The sequence below is a fragment of the Magnolia sinica genome, chromosome 10 (genome assembly GCF_029962835.1).
Source record: "Magnolia sinica isolate HGM2019 chromosome 10, MsV1, whole genome shotgun sequence".
Classification (NCBI taxonomy): domain Eukaryota; kingdom Viridiplantae; phylum Streptophyta; class Magnoliopsida; order Magnoliales; family Magnoliaceae; genus Magnolia; species Magnolia sinica.
In genome coordinates, this window is record NC_080582.1 from 45,152,056 (window position 1) to 45,169,491 (window position 17,436).

Here is a 17,436-nt window from a genome sequence, read left to right on the forward strand (position 1 = left end):
GGTGTGGACCACCTGATATTTGATATTTGGATCTTCTTAAGCTTGGGGATCGCGTTCCAAGATGAGATTTGAAAACAGATGTGACTATACAGCAAATACGTCAAGGTGGGTCCCACACGGTTAGATTAACAACCAATAAGCTGTCGCCCGAGTAACAAACTAATCCGCTCCCTCGCGTCTGATGTCGATAACAAGTCGGTTACTCGTGCGGCTCTCCTCGTCGCACGTGCCACCCAGAAGAGATTCCTTAGCGAGGAAGGAAGTTTGCAGAAACAAAAAACGTCGACTGCGTTTTCCGTCTCTACTCGTTAGAGAGAGAGAGAGAGAGAGAGAGATCGATCTGCGAGAACATCCGTTGCGATGCACGAAATGGAGCTGCATGATCTTTCCGACGATGCAGATTACGCCGCGTCACTACAACAGGTAATCTTCCATTTTGATCACCACATGAAACTTTCCCGTCGGCTGCATAGTGGGATTCCCTTCTCTTCCATTTTCCATTCTCATCGACTTTTGTACAGAGAAACATAGGACCGGGTTGCAACCAGTTCTGTTTGGCATACGGACCGTCCAAAAAAGGATCTGGGCCGTCCGTTTAACCAGGCCAGAACCATCCGACCAATAGAATAGGTCAAATCGTTTACAGGAATCATCCATTAGGTGGTTCTCACCTTGAATTACTTATGATTCTTAGAGGATTACTTCTGTCAGATGACGCTAACCACTGGATCTGTGGTTTAGGAAATGGTCATTTCTTGCAAAATTGGCCAACATTTAAATGTTTAGGATCATGCAGTTGGCGTGGTTTTCATTCACTGAGCCTGCAATGAGTGGGCTGGAAATCGTTAACTGGTCCAATGTAGCTAGTTGCACCATAGGAACTATTCTGGGAAACAATTGCCCCATGGTCTGTAACAAATTTATTGATCACCGACTTCCTCAATGGTTGGTCACAATTGTATTGGCTGTTGATGATTGATAGTCCATGAATCAAAAAGAAGAAATAGAGGTTTAAAAATTGAAGAGACAAGATGATGCTTATTGGTGCAACCAAATGGCCACACAAGCCGATTGATCATGATTTGAAGAAAAGGCCCACATCTCATGCTTGCACGTTCTGCATGTGTGCATAAGAAAAAATGCCCACTTTCCCTTTTTACTCCATCCCTACTTTCCATTTTTAGACAAATCTCTACATTAGAAAATATATTTATTTTCCATTTCTTTTAAATCTCTACATTATGAAAATTTCTTTTTCTTTATTATCTTTATATTAGGCAAGAAGTAATTTTACATATTTCTTATTTAGGTAATTTCTTAATTACAATTCTTTCTTATTTAGGTAGTTTCTTTATTTCTCAGATCTTGGCTAGTTTTTAATTCTATTTTTAGATTCCATAGTTTTTATTGCAAATTGTAAGGACTAATTATAAATAAGGCCTATGGCCTATGGAATAAGATAAGTTGATTGATATTTTCTTTGAGTAATTCTCACATTTCTCTATGGTAGTTGTTGAAAGGGGGGGGAGTTATCTCTAGTTTAAGACTAGAAGACTATTGAGCTTGCTCATAATCTCGCATTTGCGACCTTTAGCATTCTGATAGAGGATTGTTAGGTCATTTACCACATTCTCTTTCTTCTTTTCTTTTGATCTATTTGCTTCCCTTTTTGGGGTTTGCATTAAATTGGTATCGAAGCAAATTATGCTCTTGGGAGATTTTTTTTTAGAAAGATGAAAATTTTATTAAAGGAAACAAACAGAAACAAATGCTACAAGGTAAGGGAGAGAAAAAACAGAAAAACAAGCTACAGGAAATAAGAAAAAACAAAAACTACAAAAAACTGCCCCACAATAGCCAAACCCGGCAAAAACAACATTACGGAGCCCAATCCTGAAACGGAACTAGCACTCTAGAGAACACTCCTATGACTGAGATTGAAGAGTTCCTAAAGCAGTGATTGTTACACTCCGCTTGTATAGCCCAGAAGATGGCAAGGAGAATGATATGCCATTTCCTTTTGCCCAACACTCCTCCAGAATCCACATGCCAGGCACAAAGGAGATCATCTATAGAGAACGCATAACCTAGGAAACCCCAATGAGACGGAGGACACTCCACCATATATCTGAAGAGAAGGGACAATGCAAATCTTGGGAGATTTAAAGAAGGTAATTTTCTAATTTCAGTCCTACCCTTTCATCTTTCCCCTTCCTTAATCCTTCATCTTCCATTTCTTTTGATTCCCTTTTCCCTTCCCAAAATCACCAAACACTAAACCATTACGTTTCCTTTTTTCCCCCAAACCCTTTGAACCCTAACCATAACTTTTTTTTTAAAAAAAATCCTGTTTATATTCTCTTCCAACCCTACTATATCCCAATCTCGTTCCAACCCATTAATTCCTTGCCCTTTCTCCTTTTCTTGCCAAAAGGAAAAAAGAACAAGAAAAAAGAAAAAAAAAATCATTCAAAACCACATAACCGTAGATCTAGAATCTAGGCCTATAGTTCAACCCATGTTCTTAAAATTATCCCCATCCAGACTTTCCTACCCATTCATATCTATCGCATTATTCTTATCTGGTTCATTATGACTATCACGATCATCACCCTTATCGCCTCAAGTCTCACTCTTCTTCGTATGGGTCTTCTAATAATTCCTTTCAATGGCCTTCTAGATGTTATGAGCAATGACAACCACATGTCGGCTACTCAAAAGCTTCTCATCACACGGAAATATCAATGATGGCCAAGAATGTTCAAGAGACATGGGAAGAGAATTTGCTGGAAGTCAAGAAGGAGATCAAAGCATTCAAGGAATATATTGCAAATGAATTCAAGGAACTCAAGGAGTTGGTAAGAGCTTGCTTTGAGACCTTGATTGAACAGGGAAAGCTTTATGGGCTTCAATCTGTTTTATCTAGCGTTCCAAGGAATGACATGGTTATAGATAGTCAACCGAAAAGGAATCCTCATTTGGATTAGTTGATGGATCAATGGTCAGATCGGAGGAAATTTAAGTAAAACCAAAAGATCAGCTAACGGATGATCCAATTGAAGAGATTGAAGGTTTAATAGATATGGACAATCTGATGGTCAAAGAGATGGATAGTGCTACAATCATAGTAGCAAACTACACAGAGGTCAACACAATAGTACCATCTTAACATCATTCAAAGCATGCAAGTCGGAAGCCAACTGTGACCAAGGGGCCATAATCTACAACTAGAACATGGAGGACCAACAAACAAAAGAAAAGAAGGTGCACGTTTCAACACCGTATTATGCACTAGCTACCTGTTAGGCGTGTAGGTCTCCACCATCAATGCCAGTGAAGTTGAAGAAGGCGCTACAAACAAGGATCTTCATAGGAAATTACGACTACCAATTTAAACTCGAGGACGAGTTTTTTTCGAAGTCGGGTGGAATTGATGCAACCAAATGGCCAAACAAGCCAATTGATCAAGATTTGAAGAAAAGGCCCACATCTCACGTGTGCATACTCCGCACGTGTGCGTTAGAAAAATGCCCACTTTCCCTTTTAGGTCATCCCTAGTTTCCATTTTTAGGCAAATCTCTACATTAGGAATATCTTTACTTTCCATTTCTTTTAAATCTCTACATCATGAAATTTCTTTTTTCTTTATCATCTTTATATTTGGCAAGAAGTAATTTTAGATGTTTCTTATTTAGGAACTTTCTTAATTACAATACTTTATTATTAGGTAGTTTTTTATTTTCTCAGATCTTGGCTAGCTAAGAATTCTATTTTTAGATTCTATTGCTTTTATTGCAGATTTTAAGGACTTATTATAAATAAGGCCTATGACCTATGAAATAAGACAAGTTGATTGATATTTTCTTTGAGTAATTCTCATATTTCGCTACGGTAGTTGTTGAAGGCAGTGTTAGAAATATTGGTATCGCGTTACGTATCGCATTCTCGGGATACGGATACGTATCGGTTATCGCATGGGATATATCGGTTGTATCGTGTAATGTATCGCTGTCGTTGGAAACATGGGGAAACATTGGGAAATTGGTTAAATTTTTCAATGAAACTTCGGTGTTTGTTAAAAAAGATATAAATACACACTTATAAATCAAAACATTACAAAAAACAAGTACACATAATAAGTTTTCTTTGTGTGGGGTCCTAATCTATGCGTTGTCTAATTGAATTGATGCAAGTATATTCAATGTCTATTCATATAATTTATCAATGTAAGAAGATGCGTGGAAACACAATCGATACATTCAAAAGCAAAAGAAGAATCACTAGATTAGGTTTCATATTCGATTTGATGTTTGGATACAAAGATTGCAAATGATTTGCGAGAAATTGGGAAATTTTGTTTTGTTTTTTTTTTTTTTTTTTTCAATTTTCCGCAACTCTGCTAATCTCCAAATCTCGAAATCGAAGCTCCCAATCCATTAATTTAACATGATTTACAGAAAATAAAATGATCGAAATACAAAAATGCTCACCAGATCGAACATGTGGGATATATCGCACTACTTGTGCGTTTTGTATTGCACTGGTGTGATATAGGATATATCGTGGGATATATCGGCCGATATCGTCGATATTTAAAACACTGGTTGAAGGGGGGAAGTGATCTCTAGTTCAAGACTAGAGGACTATTGAGCTTGCTCATAGTCTTGCATTTGTGATCTCTAGCATTCGGCTAGAGGATTGTTGGGTCATTTCCCACAATCTCTTTTTTCTTTTCTTTGATATATTTGCTTCCCCTTTCGGGGTTGTCATTACTTATGATGATCTTTACAATAGATTAGGGACAACAAAAGGTGAGAAAGACGTCTTCAAACTTACAAAAATGAGGGAGAGGAAGGGTAGGGGCTTAGATCATGTTAGATGCATTAAGAGCGATAACAAGATGGTACTAGTAAAAGATAATGGGATCAATGAAATGTGGAGAAGCTATTTTTAGAACCTGTTAAATGACAGTTACTTTGAGAGCATTGGGATAGAAGGAACTATAAATTCAAATGACTTTGGATACTATAGATACTTTAATAGGATTAGGATATCTGAAGCAGTGTTTCCATTGTCGACGAAATGTCGATATTGTCGCCAGTATAGCAACACTGAAACCCCATTTTTTCGTTTCTCTTCGGATTATCAGTGAAATATCACTGATAATTTTGGATTATGGCCTATAATTTTGCATTATCACTGATAATTTTGGATTACCGCCGACAATATCAACTATGGCCACCAACCACGCTACCTATCATGGGAAAACTGTAGCCAACAACTTGTATTTTGAATAAATAGGTAAAAATTCCAAAAAAATATCGAAACTGAGAAGATATCGTACTTGGTTGATCGAAACTAGGAGCTCGGAAGAACGCCTCCATCAACAGCCTCGATCTTCGAGCATTGCAGCTGATCTTCGAAGATTTCATTCCAATTTGCAAGTAAGAAAACCCCTCTTTCTTCGGCAATAGCCCTCCCTCAAAAACCCTCTTTCTTCAGCGGGATTGATTCTTCAACGGAATTTTAGGGTTGGGTTTTTTTTTTTTTTTTTTTTTTTTTTTTTAAATTTAAATTTTATAACTTCGAAACTTCGAAGATATGGAAGAAATCAGATTGCGTACGAGTTACTCGGTACTCGGTATGTTTTTATCATACTAAGTAAACTGATTTGGGCCCACGTTGAATGTATGTGGTCTATCCACACCGTCCATCCCTTTTTCCATCTAATTTAAGGGGTTGAGCCTAAATTTGAATCATATCCAAAGATTAGGTGGATCATACCACAGGAAACAATGGGGATAATGATTTCCACTGTTGAAACCTTGCTAGGCCCCACAGTGATGTTTATTTGTCATCCAACCTGTTCATAAGATCATAAAGATATGGATTAACGGAAAACACAAATATAAGCTCGATCCAAAACTTCTGTGGCCCTCAAGAAATTTTCAACGGTAGAAGTTTAATTCAACTGTTTCATGTGGTGTGGTCCATTTGAACATTGCATATGCTTCATTTTTGGGCTTAAGCCATAAAATTATCTGGGCAAACGGATGGACGGAGCGGATAAAATACATAAATCATGGTGGACCTCACAGAGTTTACTGAGTACGCTAACCGTACTGAATTACTCACTACGCAATCCGCTTCCGATACACAAGGGACGTGGTTTGGCTAATGACGCTCCCACTAACTAGGGGCTAGTGTTCGGTGCAATGTGGGCCCCACCATGATCTATTTGTTTTATCCACACCATCCATTCATGCTTACACATCATTTTAATCATTTTCCCCGTTAATGAGACATCAAAATCTCAGGTGGACCACACCATGAGAAAATAATAATGATTGAACGTCTACCATTTAAAACCTCCTATGGGCTATGGCCCACTATAACGTTTATTTGACATCCAACTTGTAGATGAGCTCATAAAGACTTGGATGAAGTCAAAAAACAAATATCAGCTTGATCTAAAACTTTTGTAGCCCCAAGAAGTTTTTAACGGTGAGAGTTCAATCAACACTATGTGGCCCACTTGAGATTTTGATCTAACTCAGTTTTGAGTTCATACAAGAAATTATTCGGAAAAATGGATTAGACGGCATGGATGAGACACATACATCATGTAGGGGTCCACATAGACCAACGTTTGATGCGTGGGTAACGTCAGGGGAGTACCCACTTCATTTGTGGACGGGGATTTCTTGCGCAAGCCTCTAGCGGGAAGTTCCTGCACTGGGATGCTACATGGGGCCCACCATGATGTTGATGAAAAATCCACCTCGTTCATCCATTTTTTTCAGATCATTTTAGGGGATGAGACCAAAAATCAGGTGGATCCAAAACTTAAGGTGGCCATATGAGAATGAAAACTCGAGAAAGATTTTTTCGCCGTTGAAACCTCTCTGGGCACCATCTTGATGTTTATATGCCATCCAAATTGTTTATAAGTTCATTTCCACTGGGATAAAGTGAAAACACAAAATTAGTAGCCTTGTGCTAAACTTTTGTGACCAGACAAATGTTTAAATGTTGGTCACTGAATCTCCACTATTTCCTCTTGTGCGGCTGCCCTAAATTTTGGATCCACATGATTTCTTTTCTAATGTCTTAAAATGATCTAAAATAATGGATGGACGACGTAGATTTTTTAAAAACATCATGGTGGACCCCACGTAGCATCCCATGCGTCACTCTCCCCACTGTGGCTCTGGTTATAAATTTTTAACGGTGGGCGTCACTCTCCCCACTGTTTTCTGTGGTGGGGTCCACTAGAGCTTTGGATCTAACTCATTGTTTACCTCATGCCATAAAATGATATCTCCAAATGGTTGGACGGTGTGGATACAAAACATACACTATAGTGGGGCCCACATAACCCGGTGATGTCACATCAGTAGGAAGTCTCGCTTCAGTAGGGGCGCGGATTAGGTACTACCCCCGCCTGTTCGGAGCTCGGGACAGGCGGAGGCTCCGAGGGCCACTAAGCGGCCACCGTGATGTATGAATCTTATCAACACCGTCCATCACTTTTTTCATATCATTCTAGAGTAATGGACCAAACATAAGGAATATCCAAGGCTCAAGTGGACCACACCATAGGACGCAGTGGTGCTAAGGACGTCCGCCGTTGAAACCTTCCTAGGGCCCACTGTGTCGTTTATTTTCCATCCAACCCCTTGATACGGTCATATATACACATGGATGAAGTGAAAAAACAAATATCATCTTGATCTAAAACTTCTGTGGTCCTTAAGAAAATTTTCAACGGTATATATTTAATCACACCATTGTGTGGCCCATTTAAGATTTCAATCTTCTCTATTTTTGAGATAATATTATAAAATGATATGAAAAAAGGGATGGGCGGTGTGGATAAAGTTCATCCATCACGGTGGCCCCTCATTGGCGCTCGAAGCCTCTGCCTGGCCCCCATTAAATGGAAACTTATTATTAAATGCATTCTTTTTGCAATTTTTTCATTCCTGAATATGTAAATATGTGTATTTAGGTATGTCCTGAAGTTTCACTGAAAAATTCCACCATTTTCTCCATGTTTCCCATTTTCCCCTACATTTCCAGTTATCAGCGATAACGATATTATATCTTTATCTTCGGCCAGCGAAACTTGTAGCGATAACGACAACTCGAACACTGATCTGAAGTGAAAGAAACTTTAAGAAAAATGAAATTAGGAAAGGCCTTGGACCAGATGGTATACCAAAAGTGGTTTGGGAGTGTATGGGAGATACTGGGTTATTTTGGTTGACAAAGTTGTTTAACAAAGTTTGAGGTAAAAAAAAGTATCGTGGTACCTATTTATAAGAACAAATGAGACATACTGAGTTGCACTAACTAGTGTTCGAAATATCGATATCACATCCTTGGGATACAAATACGTATCGGTTATGCCACGGGATATATCGTTTATATTGGGTAATTTATCGCATTTTTTGGGAAACATCGGTAAACATTGGGAAAATGGTTGAATTTTTCAATGAAACTTCAGGAATTATTAAAAAGACCTTAATACACACTTTTAATTCATAGCATCTCAAAAAAGAAGTGCACATAATAGGTTTCCTTTGTATAGGGTCCTAAGTTATGCATTGTCTGACTTAACTAAAGAAACTATATTCAAATTGAATGCATAACATTTAGAGTGTATGTGATGATCATTTCATAATCACTTCAAAATACTTCGAAATTAGTCTTAATTGATAGCTGATTGAAGAGAAATTTTGAAAAAAAAAAATAATATAATAATTTTTAATTAAAAATGATTTTTATTTTCTGAAAATTGACAATGACTTAACAAATAAGTAGATCAACCCTCATACATGTTTGATTTCATATTTTTAGTGCAACATTGTAAGTAATTTGGAAGAAATTGGGGAAATTTTGATTTTTTTTCAAAAATTTCCCAAATCGGACCACCTACACTCATATTTTGAAATTAGAGTGTATGCGATGATCATTTCATTAAATACTCCTAAATACTTGGAAGTTAGTCTCAATTGATTGCTGGTTGAAGACAAATTTTGAAAAAAACATGGAGAACATGAAGAACCAATGGATATCATAATCAAAGCTTTAACTCCATGATTTTTCATGCAAAACATGATGAACTAATGGATCGATAACCATTTGACACTCATTTAACATAATTTTGACAAAAAAGGGATCGAAAATTGAAAATGCTCACTGATCAAACATGTGGGATATATCGGCACTACCTGTGTGTTTCGTATTGCGTAGGTGGGATACAAGATATATCGAGGGATATATCGGCCGATATTGTCGATATTTAAAACATTGGCACTAACTATAAGAGATCTACTAGTAAAGCTAATATCCTACTTAGAAAAATTGATGGAGAGATATAGGGAGACTATTAAATAAAAAAGGATGGAGAGATATAGGGAGAGGATGATGGATCCACACATGGATTAAGAAGAAGTAGGAGCATTATCAAGACCAATGACTTGAAGGGGTGTAGGAGATAGAATATTGTAAATTGTGTGCATGGGTGTGCACAGTCCTTGGTCTCTTGCAAAATATGTACGTTTTTTCTTTTCTTAAAATAATATAGGGGCCTGTTTGGATTCATGAAAAGAATGAGAAAGGAAATAGTGTTTCTTTGGAAACCTTATTTCCAGGAAATTGTTGGGAAAGGAAAAATTGTTTTCCTTGTTTGCTTTTCAACAAGATTTTCATAGAAATTTAGAATTTATTTTCAAGTTTGCTGTTTGGCATAACAAATAGTTTTCTTGGATTTTTTTAAGGTAGTCACTAGCATGTGTTATATTGGTACATGTGGCATATGTGGCACATGTGGGATGCTTAGAGATGAACAGTGGCATATGTGGCATGCACAACATATATAATAAGCACCTGAAGCTGAATTGTGGCACACGTGGTACATGTGAGGTACTTGAAGTTGTTTGGTGGCGCATGACACAAGAAACGCATTGACACATTTGACATGTGGGCCCTAAAGCTAAATGACAATACTTGTGCACATTGGCACCATCCGCACATGGTATATTTGAGGATTGAAGATGGACAATGGCACGTGTGGTACATTGGCTTATGTGGGGTGCTTTGCACATGTGGGGCAAAAGTAAGATGAATGGTGGTACGTGTGGAAGAATAGCACATGTAGCGTGCAAGAGAAGATGGATGGTGACAAATGTGGCACATTAGCACATGTAGGGCTTTTTACACGTGGGGCACAAGAGAAGATAGATGGTGGCACATGTGGCATAGTAACACGTGTGTAGCTTGACCGAAGATGGACAATGTCTCATTTGGTATGTTGGCACATGTGGCACATGTGAGGTGATTGAACATGGGTAGTGGCACATTTAGGCTTTAACCCTTGAGAAACTCATTTTCTTTCAATCGTGGGAAAACGTGTTTCTTAGGGGTGGAGGTGGGAAAATAAGTTCATCTATTTTCCAACAAAAATAGAAAGTAGGAAATGGCATTTTTGACAATTCCCACAAAGAAAGGCTTAACAAATAAAGGAAAGTGAGTTTTATGGAAAACACCATTTCCTTTCCCATGCTTTCCATGAATCCAAACAGGCCCTAAAGATGCATGTTAGTTGTTTCGGCCTAACACAATATATCTTTCAAACCCAAAACTCCTCTCTTCTTCTTCTTCTTCTCTTCCTCCTCTTCTCCCCTTTTCTCTATTTCTTCTCTCAATCTCTTCTTTTTTTTACTTCGTATTAGAGCGGAGAATATTAATGTTTATTGTTGCTACACAATCCTACTGACATTAGCAACCGTACTGCTGATGTTAGTGTCTGTACAAAGGTTTTTGATCGGGAAAAATATGGTTTGATGAAGATTGATTTTAGAAGATTTGTCATGTTTTTTGTGGATTTTTTTGAATTGATTTTAGTAGGTTTGAGCCATTTTTTTGGTCACTCCGAAAGCTTTAAAGTCATGTGTATTTTCTTTTTAATCTTATCTTATCTTATTTATTTATATTTAGATCCCTCCTAAATCGCATGCCGTTTCTCTAAATTTTCTATGTAAGGTGGATCATTTTGACCCTTATAGCCTATCTATAGCGTTGTTTTGAATGGCGTTGTGGATTTTGGTGGTTCTTCAGTGATTATAGCGGACCAGTTCCACCATTTTGGGCTTTTTTTTTTCTTTTTTTTTCTTTTTTTTTTTTTTTGTTTCTGGCCATACACAAGGTCCTTGGTGTATATTCTATAGTCTTGTGAAGGTGTCCAATGCATTGATGCAGGGATTTGGTGATGTCCAATCAGTTAGGTTGTTTTTTGGAGGTAGATAGACTCACATATATATTGGATGAATCTCCTAACCCTACAGATGGTAACTTTAAAACTTGGGCTAAAGAAAACTATCAAATTATGGCTTGATTACTCAATAGTATGGAACCCTCTGTGAGTAACTCCGTTATGTTTCTGACATTTGCCAAAAAGATATGGGACACTGTTGGTGACATGTATTCATAGGCTCTGAACATATCCGCGGTTTATAAGTTAATTTCAGATATTAGTAAGTTTCAGCAGGATTGTAGAACCTTGAAAGAATACTTCACTGTCCTTTGGGGATGTGGGATGAGTTAGATATTTATCATCCTTTTCCCTCTCATCGCACTAAAGATTATGATCCCATTTGGAAGCAATGATAAGACACTCTTGAGTTATGTAGGTTTTTTTTTTTTTTCTGGGCGTACTTCGGAATATCAGGGTGTTCGCAATCAGATTATTATGCCCTTGTTTAGAGAGTTTCTATTGCATCTTTTACTACTACTACGGCGACTAACACCCATCTTTATATTATTTTAAGAAGAAAAACCATTACATACTCTGTAGGAGTACCAAGGACTATGCACACACAAATTTCAATATTCTATCTCCTATACATGACACTATTAGTTTGGTTTTTTTTTTTTTTCCGTCCATTTTATCTAAATATTATGTACTTATAAATTTACATCTAGTATACGTTTTGTTGCTTACAAATTTACATTATTATACGTTTTGTGTACTACCCTTTTTCATAAAAAATGTTTTATAGGGTTAGGACTACTACACTCCAATTGATAAATACACCCTTCCTTCCTATGTATTGTACAAGAGTTTAATTTTTTACTACTGTATCACCAGAAGCAGATATGATGGATAAATTTATCAGTCAATAGTGGTTGTTAATAGCAGTTCTGCACATTAATATGACCCCTTATAGCTCATGTTATTTTAGCCCATTCTAACCCATGTATTATATAGCAGTATTAACATGTATTGCTGAATTCGTGAATCCTGTTTTTGGGTTATTCGATTCAGGTACTCCCTATTAGTGTCGGATTCTGAGACTTGCACCTGTACTCATGCTACTTATCTGTGGTGCTGTGTTCATTTTCATTATAAAGGATTACATGTTTTCATTAATTTTTTTTTATCGAATGCTTTACTTGCCTGCTCATACTATATTTAACTGCATGATACTTTGTTACAGATGGCATGGGAGGACTGCCATTTTATTGAAACCAAGTGATAATTTGCATCACAACCAATGTTTAAAGATGGCTAGTGTTTCCACTTTCAATTTTTTGGCCTTTCTAACTCTGAGCATGTGTGGGACATTACATCATGATTGCATGACTCTCACACAGTCTTCTTTTACTAGCATCAATATGGAGCTTATTGTTTTGTTCATATAGATCTGCAGAAACAGGAAAAGGAGTTAATGCATTGAGTTGACACCATTTGTTTTCTTGCTCAAAGGGGTCAAGAAGCAATGCACATGGGGATGCTGGTAAAAGAAGTGGGTCCAGTGAGCCTAATGGATCTGAAGTGGTTTATGTGAAGGACAATGTTACCATTCATCCAACCCAATATGCTTCCGAAAGGATAAGTGGACGATTGCGACTCATCAAGCAAGGCTCTTCCTTGTTCATGGTATTAATTAAAGTGTTTTGGGATCAATGAAATGCTTATTTTCAGGCTGTATGATTGGTCATGTTTTTTGTGTTTGCCCAGTGATAAGATAGCTAATATTTCTGTTGGTTGGTATTTGATGAATGAATTGTGGATAAGATGAAGATGTTTATTGTTTTAGTTGCTGTCAGGATTAGAGATACATCTGTTCTGCAGATTTTAACATTGGATATGCTCCAAGTCTTATCTCAGTCACTCTTGGGTAATTTCTCGTTTTGGCAGACATGGATTCCTTACAAACCAAGCAATAACGATTCTGTGGGACAAAGCTCAAATGCCAGGTTACCTGAAAAAGGTCAGCCTATAGCTATAAACTTTCACATGACATACATTAATTTTACACTGACGGAGATAGTATTGCTGACTCGTTATTTTATCACCTCACACAGACAGAAACCTATACACTATTCGAGCTGTGCCTTTAACTGATGTACGATCCATTCGTCGACATACTCCTACACTTGGATGGCAATACATTATTGTGGTCTTGACATCAGGTAAGATGGTTTTTAATTGAGCTATTATATATATATATATATATATATATATATTATTTTGAGTGCATGAAAGTCATTTTGTTATTTTTCCCCCAGTCATGAGTTGCCATGCGTTTTAGCGCTTGCTACTTTTGCACTATAATTGAATTAATGGATGATATTTCAATGGAACTTACTGAGGAGGTTAACTTTTCCATGATTGTCGATGTTATTGGTTGTGACTTTCCATGATATTTTCATTGGAGGGTTGTGACCTTTCCCACATGCACTATTGCCACATGAAGCAGTTCTTTAGCTGTGTTTTTCTAGCATGCACGCATGTTAGAAGTTCGGGCCCTTCATAGAGTGGAATGGCGGAAAGGGCAAAAGGGGCCACCATTCTCTTTCTTTCCTCAGTTGTTCCTATCAGGACAAGTAACTTCCCTAATTACTGCACAAAATCTAGATGCTAATGCTTTTGTCAAGATTTTATATGGACCTCTCAAAAGATTGATAGGTCTGAAATCTCTTATACACTTGGCACCTTCTGTTTTGGGATTAGTGCAATAAAAGTGGCCCCTAACTCTGATGCAACACTTCCTTTTTCGTAAAATTCATTAATAAACGTGACGACTTCTCACCTAACTCCCAAAACTTCTGGAAAAACGCTATCTGGAAATCGTATGGCCTGGGTGCTTTGTCAAACCCCAAGTCTGAAACTGCTTTCACTATCTCTTCCTTTGAAAAATCTCTTTCCAAAGACTCAGGCGCTTCTCTTGACATAGAATCAAATGACTAGTTATCAAGAGTAGGTCTCAACCATCCTTTTGTCAAAAGTCTTCTACAAAAATTAACTATAGAAACATGCACCTTTGCTTTACCCTCGATTCTTTCTCCCTCCACAATTAACGACTTGATTTTGTTGGCTCTTGCTCGAGCACTTGCCAAAGCATGAAAGAATTTCGTATTCTTGTCTCCTTCTTTCAATCACAGGGCCCTCGAATGTTGCTCCATTTAATTCCATCCTCTCTTAGTCTAGGCACTATGGACTTTATCCCAAGCTCTTTCTTCATTTGATAACTCACCTGCCTCCTCTTTTGCATCCAGAAGATGAATTTCATGCAATATTTTTCATGTTTCCTCCCCTCAGCTACCAAAAACCTCTATTTGCAACACATTTATCTTTCCTTTCAACAATAATTTCTGAAATAACACAACCTGTGCCCCCTTGAACCGTGAAAGAAGACCCCACCATTCAACCACCTTTTCTGAGAATCTCTAATCTCTAGTCAAGTGAGTTCAAATCTGAAAGGATTGGGGCCCCAATCCTCCTTGTTTACCTCTAGCATTTTCGGGCAATGATCAGACATTGGCTTCAGTAGAACCTCTTTGATGAACTAATGGGAATTTATCTACCCATTCCAGTGACGGTAAAAATAAACTAACTTTGATTTAATTATCTTCACTTGCCCTTTGGACCATGTGAACTTCTCCCATTGTTAAATCAACCATCTCATTCTTGAGAACCCAATCTGAAAAATTTCTCATACTTCAGGAAATTCTCCCCCATCTGATTTTTCATAAGAAAATCTAACCACGTTGAAATCCCCTTCCGCACACCATGGCAAAAACCACCTATTACGGCATGCATGCAACTCATCCTAGAATTGTGACCTTAAGCTCGGTCTGTTTGGCACATAAACTGCCGAAATAACCTACCAAAATCTTGACAAAACTTCTTTAAACAATAAAGATAATGAAAATTTCCCCTTCCATCCATCCTGTTTGCTCCAGATATTTGAATTTCAAATTACCAAAATGCCTCCCGCTGCCCCTATTGCATTTAAAGCTTCCCATTCTGCTGATTTCCCCCACCACAACGATTTCACTACACCATGATCTGTTACTTGCAATTTGGTTTCTTGAAATGCTGCCATTTGCACTTTATATCTTTTAAACATCCTTGATCTGTGCTCTCTTTTATGAGCACCCCAAGCCCCTTACCTTCCAGCTTACAATCTTCATTGGACACCTGCTGATCCCTCGTTCCCATTGGCTGAAACATCCACAAATCTCCACATCTTGTTGCCTCTGCCTGATTCCAATCGCAACCTTTCACCGCTGTTGCTGGTGTTCTGACCATTCGACTCTTGATCTGGTAACTGCCTACCCCTTTCCTCTACGAATTCAAACATAGCTACTGCGCTGTTTCCAAATGATACTCCCAGCAACTGCGCCTTGTCCATCGTAACCATCTTAGGGCCCGTTTGGCCGGGTGGATTGTAAGGGATAGGAAGGGCTTGTAAGGGATTGGAAGATAAAACCCCGGGATTGGGCGGACGTGCCAAACAGACTTGGTGAGCCTCTCCCGGGTTATAGCAATCCCATGGATCTTAACCAATCCACTGACATCACCATCATTACCTTAAAATCCATCCAATCCCTCCTAATCCCGTTCAATTTTGCCTGGGACATGTTTGGTTTGACGGATTGGAAGGGATTTGAAGGTAAAATCCCGGGATTGGCCGGGCGTGCCAAACAGACTCGGTGCACTTGTCCCGGGATATAGCAATCCCATGGCTTTGCCGACAATCCACTGAGGCTGCAATCATTCCCTCAAAACATGTGCAATCCATTGTAAAACCATTCAATACCATTCAATGCGCCCGGCCAAACGGGTCCTTAATGTGTTTCATTCCCTGTGCCATCGAGATTCTGCGATTTTGTATTTCCCACGGGGTTATAGCGTCAATTACCTCCAATGGAGGGCCTGAGATTACCACCTCCTTTTCTGCCTCAACCATCTGACAATCAATTGCCAACGGAGCTATTACTTGTGCATCTGACATATCTGCCACACCTTCTGGAATGATTTCCTCTTGATATCTGCCCGCCAGCCTGAACCGATGCTGGAATTGTGCTCTCATGCCTCTGAATTCCAACCTCCTTGAGACTCCCCCTCTGCTGAAGAAGATCCCTCTGTGGACTCTCTATAAACCACCAGCTGAAAATCCCTTGGCTCTTTCTGTATTCCTGCTTCCCCCACTAGTGAACTTATCTCCTGACTTGAGTCCACCTTCCTTACCCCTTGCAAACTGCTGTCTAAGACTGGCAAATGGCTATCAGAATCGGGACCTGCTGGTTTTAAGGCTTTCACACGTGCTGGCTTGTAAGTTGCACGCCACCTGTGTGGTAAATATGTTAGCATTAACATGTGCGGTATCTTCCACGTGTCAGAAACCCAAGGCTTTCCTTCGCACTGCCCTCTAACAAAAGGCCCATCTCCCTAGGATGGCTCTCTTCCCTATTTTCAAACTTCCTCTCTTCCTCATTAAATACCAAGACAGCATTCTCGCCACCTGTTGTTAGAATAGTGTCTCCCTCTCCCTCTCCACCTACCCCCATCCCTCATTAATGTCTTCAGGAAAAGCCGTCTCTCTCACATCCTCTTCTCCATGTGTCGGGCATACAGCCACCATGCCTGATGCACCTTTTTGCTGACCTATGAGATGCCGACACGATGCCTCTTCTGCATATGGTAGTCCGCTGGAATACTGCTGTTGTACTCCATTGTTGCGACCTGTTTTCGCCCTTAATGGACTCACCCCCTCTGCTCCAACATCTCACATATGTTCCTCCCTCTCTTGCACCGCCTGCACCGAGATTTTGGCATTCTCTACTCTAAGCGAAATCTTTTTTGGGGCTGCATTGAGTTTATTGTTCCTGATTTGTATCCTTGCAAATCGCAGCTCCTCACCAAGGTGTTTTTATCCATATGATACGCCTGTAAAGGCTGATGATACATATAGGTAACGGCCATGACCGTTATGCGATTCAGGGGTGAAATGGGGGCAGTTGGTTTTTTGGGACTGTATCAGCTGTTATGGTGGCCGTAAAGGCCGTTACGTGGCATAAAAAACCAACCACTTTCCTCCCCCCCCCCCATTTAAACCCATTTCTCCTCATTTTTCACTT

General features: G+C 38.8%; 1 protein-coding gene across 5 annotated transcripts in view; it reads left to right on the forward strand.

Moving 5' to 3' along the window:
- The first annotated feature begins 223 nt into the window (after positions 1–223).
- The window catches only part of LOC131258346 (uncharacterized), a 111,368-nt gene continuing 94,155 nt past the window's right edge, over positions 224–17,436 (forward strand). For 2 of the 5 annotated variants that reach the window (XM_058259606.1, XM_058259608.1), the window contains exons 1-4: positions 224–423; positions 12,773–12,946; positions 13,208–13,280; positions 13,375–13,482. In XM_058259606.1, coding sequence (XP_058115589.1) covers positions 361–423; positions 12,773–12,946; positions 13,208–13,280; positions 13,375–13,482 — 418 coding nt within the window. In that variant the 5' untranslated portion in view covers positions 224–360. Of the gene's footprint in view, positions 424–12,708; positions 12,947–13,106; positions 13,281–13,374; positions 13,483–17,436 lie in introns of all 5 variants that reach the window. The other 3 variants (XM_058259604.1, XM_058259605.1, XM_058259607.1) reach the window with 3 other exon arrangements.